Here is a 20,971-nt window from a genome sequence, read left to right on the forward strand (position 1 = left end):
AATGTACAAACTAATGACTGTGTAGTTTATTATGATTTTCTCCTAGTGGTTTTGTGGATCTGTTCATTTAGTGTGTATGTGTGTGAACAGAACCAAGGGTAACCGAGTTAATTTATTTTGTTTAGTTATCTTTGGTTTTATTAGTTTAATTCAGTTATCTTTGGTTTCTTAAGTATAGATTGAATTTTCCTAATCTGGAATTTTTTTTTGTATTTCTTTTTTATTAGTTCAAATTAGGAACAAGCTTGCTTCACATGTCAATCCCTCCTCCCTCTCCCTCCCCTCCCCCCAGCCCTCTCCCCCACCTCCCACCTGCCCCCCACCCCATCCACCCTCCACTCCCCAGGCTGGGTAGGGCCCTCAATGGGTGCTCCCCAAAGTCCGCCACATCATCCTGGGCCGGGCCTAGGCCCTTCCTCATGTGTCCACACTGAGATGTGGGATGGGCTCTCAAAGTCCTTTCTTACACCAGGGAAAAATACTAATCCACTACCAGGAACCTCCTAGAGTGCAGAGGCCTCCTCATTGACATGTTCAGGGGTCTGGCTGGCCTGTGCTGGCCTCCCAGACTGCAGTCTAGGGTCGATGTGCTGCCCCTTGTTCAGGCCAGCTGTTTCCCTAATCTGGAAATTTTAAATCAAAATTATCACATCTGACCTCATGTGACAGGTTCCTGTCAAAATACAGGTAGTGGTACATGATTATCTTTATACTATGTGAATAAGGTGTTTATCATATAAGTGGATTTCATGTTTACATTCAGGGCTCTCCTCCTAGGGAGATCCCATTTTATATATACAAGTATTCTAGAATCTGAAGACATCTGAAACCCAGGCCACTAAAGGTCCCAGGTATTTCAGATGAGGATTTTTCTATCTGGGATATGTTTATGGTACAGAAAAGAAACATTGTACTATAATTATAATTAACACAAAGCAGAATGTATCTGCCTTATTTGGGGTTTCTAGTGCTGTGTAGCATGAGTTCTACACTAGTAGGTCTTAATAATAAAAACCTGGAATCAGATATTTTGGTGGGGGCAAAGCTGAAAGATCAGAGAAGCAAATCGGCCAGCCACTAGAGAGTTCTCACTTCTACCAATTCTCAGACCAAAGGGGCGATCCCGTCCTTAGACTGCACTGCTCTTCAGACTGCTTCCTCAGACTGCCTGCTTCAGACTGCTGCATCAGCGTGCATCAGTCTCTAGGAATCCTCAGACTGCATCTCTCTTGTCTCTTCCCACCTTATATTCCTCTCTCCGCCCAGCCATACCACTCCTGTCTCCACCTCCCTAATGCTGGCATTAAAGGTGTTTGTGGGATCCCAAGTGCTGGGACTACCTTTATGTGAGCTTTGTTTCTCTCTCTGATTCCACCTCATGTAGCTCAGGGTGGTCTTGAACTCACAGAGATCCATCTGCCTCTGTTTCCTGAGTTCTGGGATTAAAGATGTGTGCCATCACTGCCTGGCTTCTATGGCAAACTAGTGTGGCTACCTCTGTCCTCTGATACTCAGGCAAGCTTTGTTTGTTAGATCATAAACAAAATATCACCAAAGTGCTGTGATAAAACACCATGACCAAAAGTAACTTGTAGAAGAATGGATTTATTTCTGTTTATAGTTCCACATCACAGTCCATCATCAAGTAGTCAGGGCAGGAACTCAAGCAGCAACCTAGAGCCAGGTGCTGATGCAGAAGCTATAGAGGAGTGTTGCTTACTGGATTACTTCTCTTGGCTTGCTAAGCCTGCTTTCATCTATCAATGAGGGCCACCAGCCTATGGATGGTCCCATCCACAGTGAGATGGGCCCTCTTGTGGATCATCAATCAAGAAAATGTTCCATAGACTTGTTCACAGGCCAGTGTGATAGAAGGCATTTTCTCATAATGGAGGTTCCCTCAGATGACTAGCTAGCACAGTACATGTTTTATGTATATCCTTAAATTTGATGGGTGTATACTCCACCAAATGAGACAAAAATTCCATCCCTAACCCAAAACCTTTCCATCTCTTTTCTGTTGGTTACTTCCTCTCCTAGCTGCCACTGTCTAATTCCTTTCACTATTACATTACTTTATGCTTTAACTACATATACCTGGAATGGCACAGTGTATGTTTTTGTCTGCTGGCTTCTTTTTGTCTGCTGGCTTCTTGTAAGATTTTGAGACTGATCCATATTGTCCTAGGTATTTTATTTTTGTTGATTAGTATTTCAGTGTCTTAACTACAATTTCTTTTAGTGGAACTTTGGATCATAGTCACAGTAGTTGTACCAGTAGCTTTCTAATAGGATTGTAGCTTTTTACACTGTCCCAACTGTATATAAAAGCTCTAATGCCCTCTTCCTCTACAGCACTTGGTGGTGCCTGACTTTTTGACTTTTGCCCTTCTTATAAAGTGATTCCTCTGTTATTTTCATTTTGTTTCCTCAGTTCTTGATGTAGCTCCATGCCTGACCAACTGGAGAGGGCTCCTGCCCACGCTGAGAGCAGACCTTCCCCAGTTAGTCCACTCAGATTCACATGCTAGCCTGTGGGTGTAATGTGATGTGTACTCTCACATGCATTCAACCAATCTTTGCTGCTCTTCTGGGTCTTTAATCTAGTCAGCTTGGCAAGTAAAATTAGTTATTCCAGGAACTTCAGCACGTTTTTGTATTCTCTTTTGTTATTTCCAATTTTTTTTAACCAAAAGTTACTTTTATATTCAGAAGTACTATACAAAACAAGCTTCAACATAGATAAAATTTATGATGACAAAAATATGTGAAACTCTGGCAAAAGCTGCATGTGTGTGTACTGTGATTGCTGTAGAGCACAGTAAAATATATAGCACATATTTACTATAATTTAATTATTTTGAAATTGTCTTTTTTCTTTTTTACTTATAAGAACAATGTAGAAAAGCTGGACATGGTAGGGAATGATTGTTAATCCTAGTACTTGGAAGCTAAGACTGGAGTATTGTTAACTTTGGGTTATATAGTCATAGACACTTTGGGTTATATAGTGATAGACACTGTTTGGAAAAGCAAAAAAGACAGAAGCAGGAGGATTACCTTGAGTTCAAGGCCATTCAGGGCTGCTTTACAAGACTCTGTCTCAAAAAACACAACAGGAATTGTCATGCCGTGGAACATAAAGTCTGCATTAATTTTTAGTCATTATATAATCCTTTCACTTTCTCTCTCAGTGTGACCAAGATAGGCTTTGAATTCCTGATCCTTTTGCTGTACCTCTGGGATTATAGGTGTAGACCATCAGGATAACAGGCTGAAACTACTGCCTTTACCCTACTGAGATACAATCCAGTGAACAAACTGTTTATTTCACCTCAGATTCCTATGTTGAAATCCTAGTCTCCTGCTGCTGTTAGGAGGTTGAACCTTGGGAAGATACTTGATCATGAGATAGTGAGAGGGTCTTTTGTCTAGTCCCTTTTCTCTACCATGTGAGGAAATAAATAAAAGGAAAAGAGGCCTCACTCCAACTCACCAAATTTACTCTGGCCTTATACTTGAGGCTTCCAAAAGTGTAAGAATAAATTTTGGTTCTTAAGACATGTATGCAGTGTTTCTGTTTCATGGAAGTTTAGACTAAACACAAAACTATTTTTATTTATTTACATGCCAAGAAATTTCATGATCTATAAAATCTACTTTGGCTTTTATCTGAGACTTCTACAGAAAAGATTTACCCAAACCCCAGTCTTCCAGGGAAAGAAGAAACTAGAAAAATCTCATTTCATTACCAGGGCATCTTTGACTCAATATAAGTCGGAGTTCCCTGATTTCAACATTGTAGCATGTGAGCGTTAGATAGTATCTCAGTGTCTGAAAAGGCCTTCTTACTGTTTTGAGTTGGCCTGGGAAGGGACATGCTGTTTAGGGGAACTGTGTTTTCAGCAACTATTTCCAAAGAAACTGAACTTTTATGTGGTGATATATTATTTATGATTTACTAAAGCTTGCTGGAGGGTTCAGAAGGCAAAGCCAGCCACAAGCCATAGAGGTCAGGCAATGGTGATAAACACCTTTAATCCTAGCAGCCATACTAGCAAGCCTTAGAGCCAGGCGGTGGTGGCATACACCTTTAATTCCAGGACTCAAGAGACAAGCAGATGGATCTCTGTTAATTCAAGGCCACACTGAACTACATGAAATTGATCCAGCCCTAAAGAGAAGCAGCTCATACAAAGGTGATCTCAGCACTTTGAATCACACACCTTGAATGCCAGGATTTGAATGGTATAAAAGGAAGAACCAAAGGGTCTCATGAGGCAGTCTCTAGCCACATTGTGGGGACTGAGGCTTGGTGAGAACTCGTGGAGACAGGACCAACCATTTCAGTTTGAGGTAGAGGTAAGAGCTAGTGTGGCCAGCTGCTTGGCTTCTCTGATATTCAGGTTGACGCTTGAACCCCAATATCTATCTCTGGGTTTTTATTTTTTTGTGTTACACTCTTACAGTCTGAGGCGCTTGTTGAATGCAGCCTTTTTTTTCCTCTTATGAGGGAAGTATATGTATGAGACACCAGGTTTTTGCATATGCTGTGTCCCCAGTGCCTGATGGAAGCTCAGAAAACTGAGCTCTCGGTTGATTCTTGTTGATTAGTGACCTGTGAGAAGATTGTACACTTAACAACAGATTGTACTTTTAAAACGTCCAGGCTTCAGCTGTGATGCCTCTCTCTAAAGCAGTCCTCTTCAAGCTGAATCTTCTGCATTATTCAGCTAGGAGTGACTACCATCTTGTCACTTGAGGAATTCCTTGGTTCCTAACATTTTTAATGGACTTTCCTCTTTGACTCTGCAAGCTGCATAGGTTCTAAGTTATCTTAAAGGTTGTTATAAATTTTTGATCTTCTCAAACATTGTTAAATGATTAACATGTTTCTTCCCTCATTCTTTATAGATACAATTTACAACAACAAAGTGATATTATGGAGTACCAGTAGTGACCTAAATCAGGCCTTTATCATTTTTTTTAAAGGATCTGGTCTCACTTAATGCTATGCTTTCATTTTACTTTTAAGGGAGATGTGTAGGTCATTAATACAGCCCCTTGCTAATCCACATAAAACTAAATTGAATTTATAAGAGATGAAGATAGAAAGGAAGGGGATTTTAGCAGGTTTCAGTGTCAAAAGCACAGGGAATTAGCAGTTTTGGGTACTGTGTTTGCTGAGGTATCAGCATTGTGAAGGCCAACACCAAATATTATAGTGAAATCAGGTAGAATAGAAGCTAAATGCAGAACAGAACAGTTTCATTTAGTAAGGAAAACACTAATTAGAACAAATACTTGTCTTTTAAAGATCTTAAATGAAGTTACAATGACTCTTAAACTAAAATATGAACAAAATTATAATGTAATTGTAAAGATTCTGACTTTGTTTTATTTAAAACAAGATGTAAAAATATTAGTAGATTGAGAAATTTTGTGTTGTTTTGAGGAATTGGTAAACTACAGCAGAACCATTTCTGGCCATTGGCATGCTTTTGTAAAGCAGGTGAACTGTGATACGCTTTTCTGCTCATAGACTTTCAGTGGAATTTTATTACTGTGTGTGCCCTTGGGTGTGCATGCTACAGCACATATGTAGAGGTCAGAAGACAGATGTGTGAAGTTCCTTTTCTCCCATGTTTACATGGCAAGGGGGGATCAGACTGAGGTCATCAGGCTTGGTTACCTGCTCACCCATCTTGCTGACCCTCTTTCAGTAGTATTGAGCAATTTATTTATGGTATGCCTTTGTATAATTTCTTCATGTTCCCTCTGCTTGGAATCTTGAATTTATGACTTACTGTTTTTATTAAATTGGCAGTACTCACTTCATGTCACACAGTGCTTTTTAACCTGGATGTAAGGAAGGATATTCAACCTCCAGGTTTGCTTTTGATCGGTGGCTTCCTTCCTCACGCTCCTGCAGTGACTGTTGCTCTGCTGACTGTGCCACAAGCCCCTTTGCCAGATTTTCAGAGTTCTTTTCTGGGAAGTACCTTTCTCTAGTAATTGGTGGTCTCTGGACACTTAGCTGTGTGTCTTTAACTCAGTTTGCTTAGATTTTCCCTCCCTGTTACAGTACCTGAAAACATTTAAAGCAGTTAGCCAGTGCAAGTGTAGGGCATGCATGAGTGCTTCTCATTCTTAAGGGATTGTTGTTTATTGCATATGTTGAGTGTTGTAAAAACTATACCCTAAAAATGTTGTATCTTATGTTTTTTGGCTGATTAAAACTGGGCATTATACTCGGTCTCTGTTGCTACCTAACAACCAAAAATGAAAGTTATGTTGAGATTTATGATTTTTGTGGTTGAGTAATTCCAAGTGATACATAGTACTGGACAATAGGTGTATGTGAGCATAGTGGAAATGTGAAGGGAATTGAACTTTGAAGTTAACTAAATGTGTGGATTTTGGGGTGAAGGGTTAGACTATAATCTGAGAACCAACATTGTGGAGGTTTGACACAGCATATATTCTATGTTTGATTATGTTAATGCTCTTAAACTTTTGCTAAGGTGTTTTGTATTTACTGCCAGAACCATCTGATAACTTAAGGGAGATCCTCCAAAATGTGGCCAAATTGCAAGGTGTATCAAATATGAGAAAGTTGGGCCATCTGAATAACTTCACTAAGGTAAGTAGCTTGAACCTATACTGCCACATTCTTTTTCCTGACTCTAAACATTTCCTAATGATCATTGAGAAGACATTTTGAATAACTTAATGAATTATTAGCTTTTTTTCTGATTTTTTTCACTGATTTCATCTTGTTTTAAGTTTTTGAAGAGTTTTGCTGTTGTCTATGCTGATGTCAGAATCCCTGGTACCTGCCATCTCTCCAAGGAAGTAAAACTTCAGTTACATCACCATGCCTACCTATCAAATGCATTAAAGTAATAGGAATATGTTTGTATTTTAGAAAGTTTTGTAGGCCTTGAAAATAAAATAGAAGCAGGTTACTAAGAATTCTATAATCCAGTCTTTTATTGGATTATGATGTTGGTGACATCAATATTATGTTGTGACATCAATATTAATTTGTTATATATATTTTGGAAAAATATAATTCTGAGACCTGTTTGTATCACCCTTACTTATCCTGATTATTTGTTCCCACAATCTGTACCTAAATAAGAGCTCAAGTGAAACACATTTTCCAGTTTTCTTCCCTTTTATTAAATATCAGTTTTATTTTGCTGAGCTTTACATAACTCAGATAAGCCCACACTTGCCTAAATTAAACTGTTAAAAACTCTTTTATTAGGCATAGGAATGCTGTTATAACTGGCATTGGACACCTCAGTGTGTTGCTCTACCTGTCTTGGTGCAGTTTAGGGATGGTTGTAAGGATGGCTGTGACTATTACCAGCCCCCTCTGCCAGCCTTAGTACTAGAGCAATCTAGTCCTAGAGCAGCGCTGTCTAGTGGAAAGCTGTGTAAGCACTATGAAAGAAGCTTATGAATTTAATTTTGGTAGCTTTCACTAAGCTATTCTGAATGATTGCTGTTTGCTGTATCAGACAAGAACATTAAATGTCATTTAACTCTTTATACTATATCTTCACAATTAAAAGGAGTATTTTATACTTACAGATGTCTCAGTTTATGTTAGCCATGTTTCTAGCATTCATAACCAACTCTGGCTGCCACCTAGCAGGCATTGGATAGTACTGGAATGGCACTTTTGGAGTGGGGTTGGTTTAACCCTTCACCTCTAGGGTAGTACCTTTCTCTGTCCCTGTTGTCTTCTGTCTGTGTCCATGCTTTGGTGTGTATGGTTAGTTCCTTTAGTCACCTCCCTCCCTTTTCTTCCTGGCTTCATGTAAATTTCTTTCATAGCATGTTATCAGTTTTTTTCTCACTTTGTCTATGCATTTTGGTCTATATTCTCAAATTCTCCTCTCCCTCTACTTACCTTCTTTGGGCTGTCCCCACCTGTCATTCCTTCTCTCCTCTCTCTTTCCTAATTCTTCTTTGCTTTATGTTTGCCCTCCTCTTCCTGTGTGTAGTTGTCACCACTGTGCAGTGATTTTTATAATGAAGGCTCAAGATTGTGTGTTTTGTATTTTTAAATCATATTTTAAAAATTACTTTTGCCTTTTTTGTGCTAGCTTATTGTTGGCTGACTTCAGGCACTTGTGGGTTGGGAAACCAGTAGAAAATGTCTATACAGAAACAAGTCCCGAGTTACGGTCTAAAGCACTTCCTCATAAAGAAACTCAGTAACTTTAAGCTTGATAAAATTTACTTTGGCTAATTAGTGATATAGGGGAAGCATGAAGCTTTAGTTCAAAATTTATAGTCCAACCCAAGAAACTAACAAAGCAGTCCTGGGGAAATTCACAGGAATGCTAATGTCTTCAGATGTGGGACAGTGGGCTTGTGAGATAGTTCTATAGCAGAGCAACTTGGGGCTTGTTTTACTTGGATTTTTACTTCTTACCTGTTTGCTAGTTTTTCACTAACTCTAAGAAGATAAGCCTGTTTCGCAGATGAGTTGTAGGTTGTAGATGAGGGGTCTTCGGTGTTAGCACTCGTGACTTAACAGATCAGGTCATTACTTTGAAGAAGGTGAGCCTTGTTTCTGGCTCTCCCCACTATATGACTGGAATATTTATTTATATACACCAGTGGTGATAAGCAAAAATGTCCCCAGGAATAGCTCCCAGTAAATGTGTTTGGATTTCGTTATAAAATTCATTCATTTACCAAGCACATACTGAATTTGATTGTAATAGTAAGCCTCGGCATCCATATTGCTAGAGAGCTGGGTGTGAAAGTATTTATTGAGCTGCCAGATACCTATAAAGTCTGTATGTTTATGTTCTTCCTTAGTATAATTTAGAGGTTCTCAAAAATCTCTGAAGAATGGTTTGATTGGCTAGCATTTGTTTTACTATTAAGCATAACTAGCTGTTGATGTTAATGGTACTAATGTTGTTGGGGTGAACTTCTTTCTTAAAAACCCCTCATAGCTGTGAAGGGAGGGAGCTGGTGATGTGATCTTTTTATCATGTGAATGCCACACACCATGCTTGCCCTCTGACATCATCTTACTAGATACAGCAGTGTGTATAGCAGACTGATGATGAATATAATCTTAATGTTCTATTTTTAAGACAGACAACATGTTCACAGTCTAAAGACCTGGCTTCCAAAGATGAGAATCTGTTAGGCCCTTTCCATTCTAAAATGTTTTAAAGCTCTGAAAACATCTTTATTTGCTGTTTAAAAAATATTAAGGTGTGTGTGTTATAAAATGTGAAAAAGGTATAGAGATTGTACAGTAAAAAGTGAAAGCCTTCTCTCCTTTGCATCCCTCTCCCTTCCAAGTATTCTACCAGGTTTTCAGAGGTTATGGCTAGAAGGTGCTGACCTTTTTCTGGTAACAATGTGTGAATATGTTTGTGAGTGTTTTTATTTACATTATAAGAGTAAAATGAACTGAAAGTGTTTTGTAATGTGCTCAGTTTTATTTACAATTTATTAAGAAGGTACAATGTTTTTTGGCTGTTTTTGGTTTCTCTGTGTAACCCTAGTTGTCCTGGGGGCTGGCCTTGAACTCACAGAGATCCACTTGTTTCTGCCTCCTGAGTGCTGGGATTAAAGGCATGCACCAGCACCGTCCAGCTATACCAGGTATTTTTAGATGAGTTTAAAATATAAAGTCTATAAATATAGGTTTGTATGTGCAGACCTATGTATATTTACTTGAAGCATGAATTCTTTTCACATTGTAGTATACCATAAAATGCTTTCCTTTTCTAAGTATACCATTCCAATTTTTATATTCGTCTCTCTGTGTTTGTGTGTATGTGTAAATTACCTTCTAAGAGTTGGGGCTTGGTGGTGTAGTTTGTAATCCCAGCTACTTTGAGGGCTAAGGCAAAAGGATCTCAAGAGCTTGGGGCTAGTAAGATGATTCAGTGGGTAAAGGCATTGCTGCCAACCCTGATGACTTGAGTTTAATCCTAGGGACCCAAATGATAGAAGGAGAGAACTGACTACTACAAGTTGTCCTCTTACCTCTACACACTTAATGGTGGTGCATATGTGTGTTCACACATCTACACACATACTATAAATAAATAAGAATTACATATACATGTAATTCAAATTCAGGAACTTTATCCAGCTTTTGAATAGAAACCAATTTTCAAATTTCAGACCTAAATTAGAACCACATGTAGTCAGTCACCTGTGTAGGTGGCTTATAACCAGTGCTCTCAATTTGAACCAAAATTGTGCACATAAATATATAAATTTAAATTCATATGCTTTTTGTTTCTTCTAACAGCTTCTTTGTGATATTGGCCATAGTGAAGAAAAACTGGGCTTTAATTATGAAGACATCATAATTTGGTAAGTTTAGTTCAAACTTGGTAAGTCTTCCCTCCTTATTTCAGTAATTTCCATTGTAACCATTTCAATTAAAGGTAGGATAACAGCACCACATTCTTTTTTTCTTCCAGAATTAATTTTGTTATTTATTCAACTACAACAAGTAATTAGAAATAGAAATCATTTATTGTATATAACACACATCAGATCCCATATGGGTCTACCAGGCCCTCTAACACAAGGTAATAATGAAATTGATCATCTATTGGTAGGAAATGTGCTATAAGCCTTGGAATTTCATAAGAAACACTGTGTTAATAGCAAGGGTTTGAAGAAAGATTTTTCTGTTACTTGGCAGCAAGTCAAGGAAATTATAAGAAAATATCTTAGTGGTTCTTTGTATAATCAAACTCTACTAGCTTCAGGAAGTAACCCAGAAGGTACTGAAGGAAATGAAATTTGGCAAAGGATGTGTTCATTTTGCAGAGCTTGTAAAATTAAAGTATGTACACCATACCATAGATACATATTCAGGATTTCAATGAGCAAATGCTTTGAATTCTGAAAAGGATCAGCACCACATTCTTAATTCTGTAGAAACGGTAGTTGGCCAGAAGAAAAATTCAGGATCTTCAGTGACTTTGTTGTGTCATGAGCCTTAGTTGAGCTTTTGTGATTGCCAGATACAAAGAACTAAAGTTACTGGTCAAAAAATACCCAGACTTCTTTAAAGGTTAAAAGTAAATATCGAAAATGCAGACTTAATTTCTCTCACTGTTCCAAGGAATAATAAGAACCAGTAAATCTAGATTTTACCTAAGAAAGTGTGTACCTATTAGAAATTCATTATATGCCAGTAGGAGGTTATTGATCAGGCAATTCATTACTACATTTTGATGTTCTTAAGAGTTACCATGACTAGTGATGTGTTTTTGCTACTATAAAAGATCTTCCTTTTGATTTAAACTAATCATCCTTTGGGACTTTGTGGAAACACAGATACAAGTAAAGGATACATTGTAGAAACATCTAAAGATACACTGAAAAGATTCTGTGAGATTTCTCCTTGCAGCTATACAATATGCTAGAACACAATTAAAATTCAACATTGGCTGAGTTAGTGAGACTGGATAGAGCACAGGCACTTAGTGTTTTTTGTTTGTTTGTTTGTTTTTGTCTTTTTTAATAGAATTAATCATAGGTAACAAAAGTTTGGGATAACCTCAGCTGAGGAAGAACTTGATCTGGGTGAATACTCTGAAGTATGAAAACATCTGAAGTGCTCTGAAGTCTGAGGCTTTGTTAGTTGTCTCTAGTGTCAAAAAGCTTGGCATTCTAGGTTTCCAGATGAGAGATACTCAGTTTGGCATAGCCTTGAAAGTAGTCCCTCTTCAAAATAAAAATACTAGGAATCGGAAATATGTCTCATCCCAAGCATTTCAGATGAGGGCCGAGTAATCTACTGAAATTTTGTGTGTCTTTGAAACTCATGTTGCAATTAACAAATCGTTGTTTGTTTCTTTTCATACAGTTTGCGCTTAGCTTTATTAAACGAAGCAAAAGAAGTGAGAGCAGCAGGGTTGCGAGCACTTCGATATCTCATACAAGATTCCAGTATTCTGCAGAAGGTGCTAAGATTGAAAGTGGACTATTTAATAGCTAGGTAATTTTCCTAGAGTTGCTTATGTTTCATGTGTTTTTAAAGTTTTGTGTTGAATTTTAGCGTAGTATCAAATGTGTATAGACTTTTGGTATAAAGCTTGATAAGTTTTACAAACAAATGATCACATAAGCCTAAGGGCATTTTTAGCATAATAGGAAGGCTGCATTATACCTCTAAGCAGTTGTAAAATTGTAAACTAGTTTCCCTGTCCTTGTATTTCACATTATATATTAATATATATAAAACCACACATGTAAGTATACATTAATTATTCTTTGCTCATTGTCTGTAAGGCTCTTCTATGTTGGTACACTTTTTGTCTTTTAAATTTATCATTGCTCTGTAGTATTTGGTTTTAAGATTAGAACACATTATAGTCTGTTCATTCAAGATAGTTTTCAGTGTTGAGTTATTTTAAAAGAAGTTGCCCTGATTCTTACATTGAATAATACAGTCATTATAGACACAATTTAAACCTTGATTAAAATCACAAACTAATACAAGCTGCAAATATTTCCCTATATAATTTATATACATTACTGTGATCTTTTTTAATCAGGTAGGTAAAATTTTTTTTAGTACTTCTCTGATGCTTTGCTCTATATATTGTGATTCTTTCTTTATAGATGTATCACCTTTTTTCCCCCATGATATTTTAATTGAAGTATCTGGTAATATTTGTCACTTGAGATATGTAGTTAAATATTTGCTGTTACTGGGAAAGCATGTACTATAGTTTTTTGAAGTTTTAATTCACTATATTGGATAATCCAACCTAATATTCTGCAAGATGTTGTTACATAGTATGTCTCAGTGACTGATGCTTTATATTATTTAGGTGCATTGACATCCAGCAGAGCAATGAGGTGGAGAGGACACAAGCACTTCGCTTAGTCAGAAAGGTATGTGCCATGTGTGAGAGTATAAAGGCAAACGAGTGCTTCCATGTTAAATGCTTCCAGATTTAGATGGCTATAGGATATTTTTATTGAGATCTGAAGAATGAATTTTCATTAAACATTTTAATTTGTTATAAAGTAAGTAGATCTGTTAAACATTGTGGTAAGCTTGGAGTATTTCTTTAATTAGTCTATGTGATTGAGGATAGCTTCTAAGAAAATGACCATGCTGAGCAGTATTTCTGGACATGTAAATGTACTTACTGCTTTGTTGTTAGAGAAAGCGTAATGCCCCCAACCATCTTCATCATCCTTTAATGTGTGATTTTTCCTATCTAGTAGTGTAAAATATCACAAACAAGTGTGCACTGCTTTCAAGATAAGTTTGTAGACAGCCCATGGGAACTTGTGATGCTTTCCTATGTAAGTGATAAACAGTTTGCACAGATCGCTTTCCTATATAAAATGTCACCGTTGAAGCTGAGGAAAGGATTTGATTCAAGGCAACCCACAAAGCTTCTAGGATTCCTTCACAGGTTTCGATTTCACTTGTTGATAATGTGATGTCCTCTTGACCAACCAGGAAAGTGATGAGAAAGTAAATTTGATTGGAACACATCCTAAGACAAGTATCATATCTTTCCCTCTGAAAGAAACTAATTTATAAAACTAATGCAGTTATATTTTTGCGAATGTGAAAATGTCTAATGCTAATTTTACTGATATTTTAAAACTGGGTCTTGATGTGTGGCTCTAGCTGGGTGAAATACACTTTGTAGCCCAGGTTGGTCTCAAACTCTTGATCTCCTGCCTCAGCCTCCTTAATGTTAGACTTGCAGGCATGTACCACTGTACACAATTTAAAATTTAAACTGTTTTAAATTTTAAATTTAAAATTATTTTTATAGTTGAATTTATTAACTGTTTCTTCTTTATCTTATTGTTAAATCTGTTGCATGTTCTAGATGGTAGACTGTAGAGTTGGTATGCTGTTTTCTCTTTTCTACTATAGTAAGGAATAAGGAATTGGATTTTTTTTTTTAAAGAAGATTGAAATTCCAATAAAAGTGTTATTGGAGAGTGTCTTAGTTAAGGTTTCTCTGGCTCTGAAGACCATGACCCATCACATCTCTTAAAAAGAAAAACATTCAATTGGTGTGCTTACAGTTATCATAGTGGGACATGGCAGCATGCGGGCAGACATGGTACTGGGGAAGGAGCTGAGAATTCTGCATCTTGATTCACAGGCAACAGGAAGTGAACTGTGTCACTGGGTGTAGCTTGATCATTGGAGACCTCAGAACCTACCCCCATAGTGACACACTTTCTCCAGCAAGGCCACACCTACTCCAACAAAGCCACACCTCCTAATAGTGCCACTCCTTATGGTGCCTTTTTTCTTTCAAACTACTACAGGGATAGGCTTTGAAACTTTTGTTTTAAGTTAACTGTTAGGTCAGGACTGTGTTTTGGCTTTTCATATTTAAATTTTAAAATAATTTATACTATTTGTTCATAAATCTTTCCTAATAAGATGAGTAACCATGATAAGAAACAAAATTTCTTTCTATAGTACTTAGAATAGTTGGAAGTTTGGAGTTTCAACATGTATTACATTAAAAACTAATATATATTACATGCTAAAAATAATTAGCCTAACATCTTTAAAAAAACAAACAAACTGTATTTTCCAAAAAAGAAAATTAGTGAGACAAGTGCCATTGTTTTACACTTATTGGCCAATGTAGCATGGGACACTGGGTTTTCACTGTGGCTTTCCCACTATCCAGTGGAATAGTATATCAAGGGGCATGTGATTCCACCAAATGAAATCCTCACAGGTACAAATGAAAGAAAACAAAAGTACAAATTCCTATTAGTATTAATTTCGATTTTATGAATAAAGAAATTACATATTGTTATCCATCCACAGTGGGTTTTAGGAAATGAATTTGGTTCTCTGGAAGAGTAGCTGTGCTTTTAACTCCTGATTCATCTTCCAGTCTTTTGGTGGAAGTCTTCTTATGAACATACTAATACACCAGTAAAAATTATGATTTAAAATATGAGAGGCTTAGATTCCTCCTCCTTAGGAAGATTACATTCTTCTAGCCTGCCATCTTCGTCCTCCTTTATTTGGTTAGTGGGAAGAATTGACTGAGAAACAGTTAGGAAACCATACTTGGAATCTAGTGATTGGAAATGGTTGTGAAGTTGTATTCTTTAATTTCTGCTGAACTGTGTAGTATTATTTACTTACTGCTACTTAAATGACATAAGCCCCCTGTATTACAGCCAGACTGAGCAGCACAGATTATTCCTTTGGTCCTCATAACCTTACCTGAGTGTCTTTCTTTAGCCATCTTGTACCCTGTCACAACACAAATTTTAATTCGTCTAGCAGGCTTCTAACTCCAGTAACATCCAGGAGAATTTCTTTTCTCCCTACCAAAATATAACCTCTTTTCCTACCCTAGGGTGTTATTTTGGAATAGTTGATCTACCAAATAGTCTGTATTAAACAGTAGTTTTCCATCTGCTTTATTTTCTTCATGCTTTTTAAATCAAAGGTAGATACTCTTGACGTGTTTCCAGAATTGCAGTTAATGTTATTGCTGATTCAACCTTTGATTTGAGGTTCATGCAGAATTTTATCACAAGATATATACATACATACATATATATACCTCAGAATTTTTCACATATCAGGATTATGATTAGTTCGTCTACCTTTTGGCATAGCAACAAGTAATGGTAGCTAAAGCTTATTGACTGGGTGCGGTTCAAATCAGTTTGATCAGGAGGGAGGAGCAGAGGGACATGGTGATGATGGAGCAGTGTAATTTTATGTCCACCACTGTTCATGTCACTGAGCAACAGTACGAACACCAAGGAGCTGTGTAAGATGCCACTCCTATGCTGGAGCGACTTAGAATCTCAGAAACAATCTTGTTTAGCTTTAGATTATTAGTAAAGAATGAGGAACATTTCCATGGTGATTATTGCTAATATTTACTGTTGGTTATGATAAAGGCCTTCACGGCTAAAACAGTTCTTTGGGATGTCCATACAAAGCTGAATAGTAAAACTGGTGCCTCAGTCTTAGAGAATTTTGTGCCCTTAACTATCTCCATCTGAATAAAATAAGATTTAAAATGTACTAAAAAGTGAATGACTTATCTTCTGATTCTTCTCTGTTACAGATGATTACTGTGAACGCTTCCTTGTTTCCTAGTTCTGTGGCCAACTCATTAATTGCAGTTGGAAATGATGGACTTCAAGAAAGAGACAGAATGGTCCGGGCATGCATTGCCATTATCTGTGAACTAGGTCAGAATTTTCTTGAAGTAATGAAGTGTTTTATAAAGTACTTATAACATTCCCTAATGTCTTTAAAAGAAAAATGCTTTAGTTATTGCTATAAAAATAAGAAAATGTTAATTTCTGCTAGGAAAGTAGATGTGGTATTCAAAAATTCATATTTGTGAATTTTCAAATTTGCTATCATGAAATTTGATTATCTGTAATCCAGTAGTAGTAGTAGTAGTAGTAGTAGTAGTAGTAGTAGTAGTAATGATAATGAAATCTACTAGCTAGTCTAGCCCTCTGACATTGATGATACTATATCTTGATGTGGTTTAAAGTAATAGTCTACAGTACAAAAAATGAATTCTGATAAACCCTTTTTATTAAAGATCAGATATTAGAATGAAAAAGGGGAGAATAAAAACATGAGTGGGTTATTTATATGGGCACTGAGAGGAGAGTAAATTTTGAATTATCAAATAAATCATAAATGGATTTTAGTAGCTGCAGAGTTTAAGGAACCAAAAAAAGACTGTTGGCAGATCAAACAAACAAAATAACAAGTGTAAAGTAAAATATTAAACACAGATAATCCCTAAATACCTACATGGCTAATTTGTAAAATTCAACCTCATTTGTTGTCAGTGGAATATAATTTTAAGTAACAAGATGATTTTTTTCTATTACCAAAAGTACAAATTTTGGAGATCATATTTCCTCTTGGGGTAGTAAATAATTTAATAAAGTTTAAGTTACAAAAATAAGAGCCACAGAAGATTGAAAACACTTTCCTTAATACCTGGTGTAAAAACAAGATCAGAAATATGATTACAATTATTATGAAAATTATAAAATTTTACAATATAACCGTGTATCTGATGCCTAGAAAACTATATTGATTGATGTGTATCATAAAGTGAAGCAAAATGTAATTGGGTGAGCAAACCAGAGTAAGAAAGAAGGGAAATAAATACCCAACAGGACTACACGTAGGATTCAAACAATAGTAAAATTACAATTTAATATTAAGATGCAAGACAGATTGCTCAGCCTTAATTTATACTAGTTGGAAGAAGAAAACATTGAAATACATACTTTAACTTTGGAAAACTCAAAATTGAGAAATTCTTTTATAAAGGAGAATGTAATTTTTAAACAGAAGGTTTTTTTTTCTTTTTTTTTTTTAAGCATATATGCTTGGAAACTCATGGAAAGAAACAGGTTTTTAAAATAAATGTTAGTATCCTGTCACACAAAAGTAGAATATGTGGTCGATCAAAACCCAAAGGTGTGATTGGCAACACTGGTGAGATTATTGGCTCTAGAAAGGTCACTGACATACCTTTGAAATAATAGATTAAAGGAGCATATTACATCTAGAAACCTTTAGGTAATTAGAAGGTTACTTCCTTGATAGCCTAGAAAGAAAGTCATAAACATCTTATGGACAAAAATATTTTCCTGCATGCCTGGCATACCTGAAAAGCTATACTTAGGGTAAGGTACTCATTTAAAAGTTATTTATGTTCAGCTGAAGACACCATGAGGCCCCTTTGAAAAGAATAATGGAAGAGAAAGGAGAATTCCTATTAAATCAACACATGGTGTTAACCTTTTCATATGGGCGTGCATGATGTGTGTGCACACATGTGAAGGGCAGAGGTTGACATTCATCATCTTCCTTAGACACTTTGCACCTTGTGTTTTGAGACAACACTCTTAGTAAACATTGTTTAAAACTTTTAATCATATTATCAATAAAGTAATAAATGAAGTTTAAATATTGGAAAGCAGCTAGTTGTCACTATAAACATATATTGAGAAAACTAAATCCAGTGAAGAGATGACCTATGAGATTACCATTGTGGAATCATGTGAAAATTTAAATTTGATATATTTCAGAAGTAAACTAGATTAAACATAATAAGTGTGTAGGAAATACGGTGATATGCGTATATGAGATAGTTTTGAGTGTATCAAATTGAGTTTCAAGAAGGTACAGCTAAGGGACATACAGAATGAGAACAGTGATGACATTGGAGGAAGCACATTGACCAATGCCATTAAGATCTGTGCCCTGTGGTTCTGTGTGATTTTACCTAATTTGAGAAAACCTATTTCTAAAATCATCCAAGAGAATAGACTTGACAGAAGAAACTATAGAAAGATATATACGAAGGAGAAAGGAAACTTTCATTTCGTATTATTTTTAGGAACTATTAATATCTTTTTTTTTTTTTTTTTTTTTTGAGACACTATAGCATTGGATCCTGTCCTGGAACTTGCTCTGTAGACCAGGCTGGCCTCAAACTCACAGAGATGCGTCAGGCTTTGCCTCCCAAGTGCTGGGATGAAAGGCGTGCATCACCACTGCCTGCCTATCACTCTCATTTCTTAAGAGAAAAACTTTTTTTTTTAAAGTTGCATATCCTATTTTGAAAACATGTTGGCATATCATTTAAGAATAAATTCCAAAGCTGGACATGATAACACATACCTGTCATCTCAGTCGTTCGGAGACAGAGCCAGTAAGATACCAAGTTCAAAGCCAGTTTGCAAATATAGCAACACTGTCTCCGTAAAAGGAAGAAAAAAGTGTAAAAATGAATTTGAGAAACATGCTGAGATAATTAGTAAAATATTTGTGGGGAAAATTGAGTTTATTATCTCAGTGAATCTCAACTTCATGACATATTGAAACAAATGGAACTTAATTCATGAAGATGCATACATGTTGGGCTCATGTGTAGTGATAGATACCAGTACTCCCAGCATTCAGGATTCAGGCACAATAGTGCCTGTGAGGCTGCCTGAGTGCTGTGCTGACTTTTACACACTGTTTCCAAAACAACAAAAAGCACAAAGTACGTGCAAGGAACAGTCTAAGTCTTCAAAGTGAGAGAGAAGTTTTTCATCTTAAAGTTACAAAGGCATATGTGTGTATGTTTGCATGCATGTGTGCTTTTTTATAAAGTAAATCATGTGCACCACTTGAAGCAAATTTTAAAATAACAAATTCTATAAAGGGGTTAGTGTCTCTACAGTAAAATGAACTCTGAAATTGAAGACAAAGTATTCAGTAATATATCTGAAGAATATGACAAAGTTGTTCAAAGACATTTTAAAAACCAAGTTTGGGGAAAAGATAGTAAATGACTCTTAGCTGCTATCTTTTATTTGTAAATATAGTTAATAAGGAATTTTCTTTTTTTTATTATTATTAATTCAAGTTAGGGAACAGGCTTGTTTCACATGTAAGTCCCCTCTCCCTCTCCCTCCTCTCACCCCCAAATAAGGAATTTTCAAATCCAAAAGGAAACATAAGAGTTAAGTAGAAGTATAGGTTTTAAATACTTAGTACTATGAATGTAATTAGTTTTTGTTTCATTTTAGCACTTCAGAACCCAGAGGTGGTAGCCATTCGAGGCGGACTAAACACCATCCTGAAAAATGTGATTGATTGCCAATTAAGTCGAATAAATGAGGCCCTCATTACTACAATTTTGCACCTTCTTAATCATCCAAAGACCCGACAGTATGTACGAGCTGATGTAGAATTAGAGGTAGGCACTTTCAGTTGTTTCTAATTTAAAATACAGTTCTTAAATAATTTATTTAATGTGTATGGGGGGTTGCCTTCATGAATGTTAGTGCACTATATGTGTACAGTGCCCACAGAGGGTAGAAAGGGCACTGGAACCCCAAGAACTGGAGTTGCAGATGCTTGTAAGGTACCATGTGGGTGCTGGGAATCGAACTTGGATCCTCTGGAAGAGCAGTCAAATGCTCTTAACCACTGAGCCATTCTCTAGCCCTAAAGTATAAGTTTAAATGCATAACCTTACTTTGAAATTTTGAAATAGTAGACTCAAGTGCTACATTAATTATATAACCTGTGTTAGTTTGGTTTATTCCCATTCTGTATAGTTACTAATTAGTAATGAATTTAAAATGTTATTATCAAGAATATTTCAACAACATGCAAAATAGTTCACTTTGTATTAGCTCTAAGAAGTTTCCTGAGAAAACTAAAGGATGAATAAAATTACACTAAGACATATGCCTATATAAGAAACTCAGTATGTTAATATTGCCTATCTTCTGCTAATTATGTTGTCTATTCATTAAATAATACTAAAATTGTCTAACATAAGAACCACTTTGGAGGCTGAACAGATGGTATAGAAAGTAAAACCCTTAATGTGTAACCTGACAGCCTGAGTGTTGTCCCGGAACCCATAAAAGCTGGGTGTGGTTCAATTCTGTGATCCTAGCATTTGTGGAGAAGCACAAGAAGTGGCTGGAAACTCTTGTAGAAAAATTGAGCAGAAACAGCAAGAAGAATCTGGCTCAGAAATAAGGTGGAAGAAAGAACAAACTTCTCAAAAGGTGTCCTCTAACTTGCACATGCACACCATAGCATGTGTGCACCCATACTCCCATCACGTGTGTGTGCACACACATTTACAAACATACTAAATTAATAAACGAATAGTACAAAACAGAACAAAAAGCACTTTGGCACTATCTGTAATGAATGTATCTTTTAAAAACATGAGTGTATCTTTAAAAAATATAATACATGTAAAATATTTTACTGATTCAGGTAGAAATATTTTATAGTTATCTAAAATAGTAAAGTTACTGTACACATCTTGTTATAAAGTGGTGTTAACTGAGGATGGCGGCACCTGACTATAACCCTAGCATTCATGAGGCAGAGGGGGAGCCATGGGAGTTGGAGGCCAGCCAG

General features: G+C 36.3%; 1 protein-coding gene across 4 annotated transcripts in view; it reads left to right on the plus strand.

The window, feature by feature from the left end:
• The window catches only part of Rictor (RPTOR independent companion of MTOR complex 2), a 107,689-nt gene that overhangs the window by 38,152 nt on the left and 48,566 nt on the right, over positions 1-20,971 (plus strand). For 3 of the 4 annotated variants that reach the window (XM_027401347.2, XM_027401348.2, XM_027401349.2), the window contains exons 3-8: positions 6,546-6,643; positions 10,307-10,371; positions 11,882-12,013; positions 12,852-12,915; positions 16,116-16,242; positions 19,612-19,781. In XM_027401347.2, coding sequence (XP_027257148.1) covers positions 6,546-6,643; positions 10,307-10,371; positions 11,882-12,013; positions 12,852-12,915; positions 16,116-16,242; positions 19,612-19,781 — 656 coding nt within the window. Of the gene's footprint in view, positions 1-6,545; positions 6,644-10,306; positions 10,372-11,881; positions 12,014-12,851; positions 12,916-16,115; positions 16,243-19,611; positions 19,782-20,971 lie in introns of those variants that run through there. The other variant, XM_035440593.1, reaches the window with a different exon arrangement.

The sequence above is a fragment of the Cricetulus griseus genome, chromosome 2 (genome assembly GCF_003668045.3).
Source record: "Cricetulus griseus strain 17A/GY chromosome 2, alternate assembly CriGri-PICRH-1.0, whole genome shotgun sequence".
NCBI classification, from domain to species: domain Eukaryota; kingdom Metazoa; phylum Chordata; class Mammalia; order Rodentia; family Cricetidae; genus Cricetulus; species Cricetulus griseus.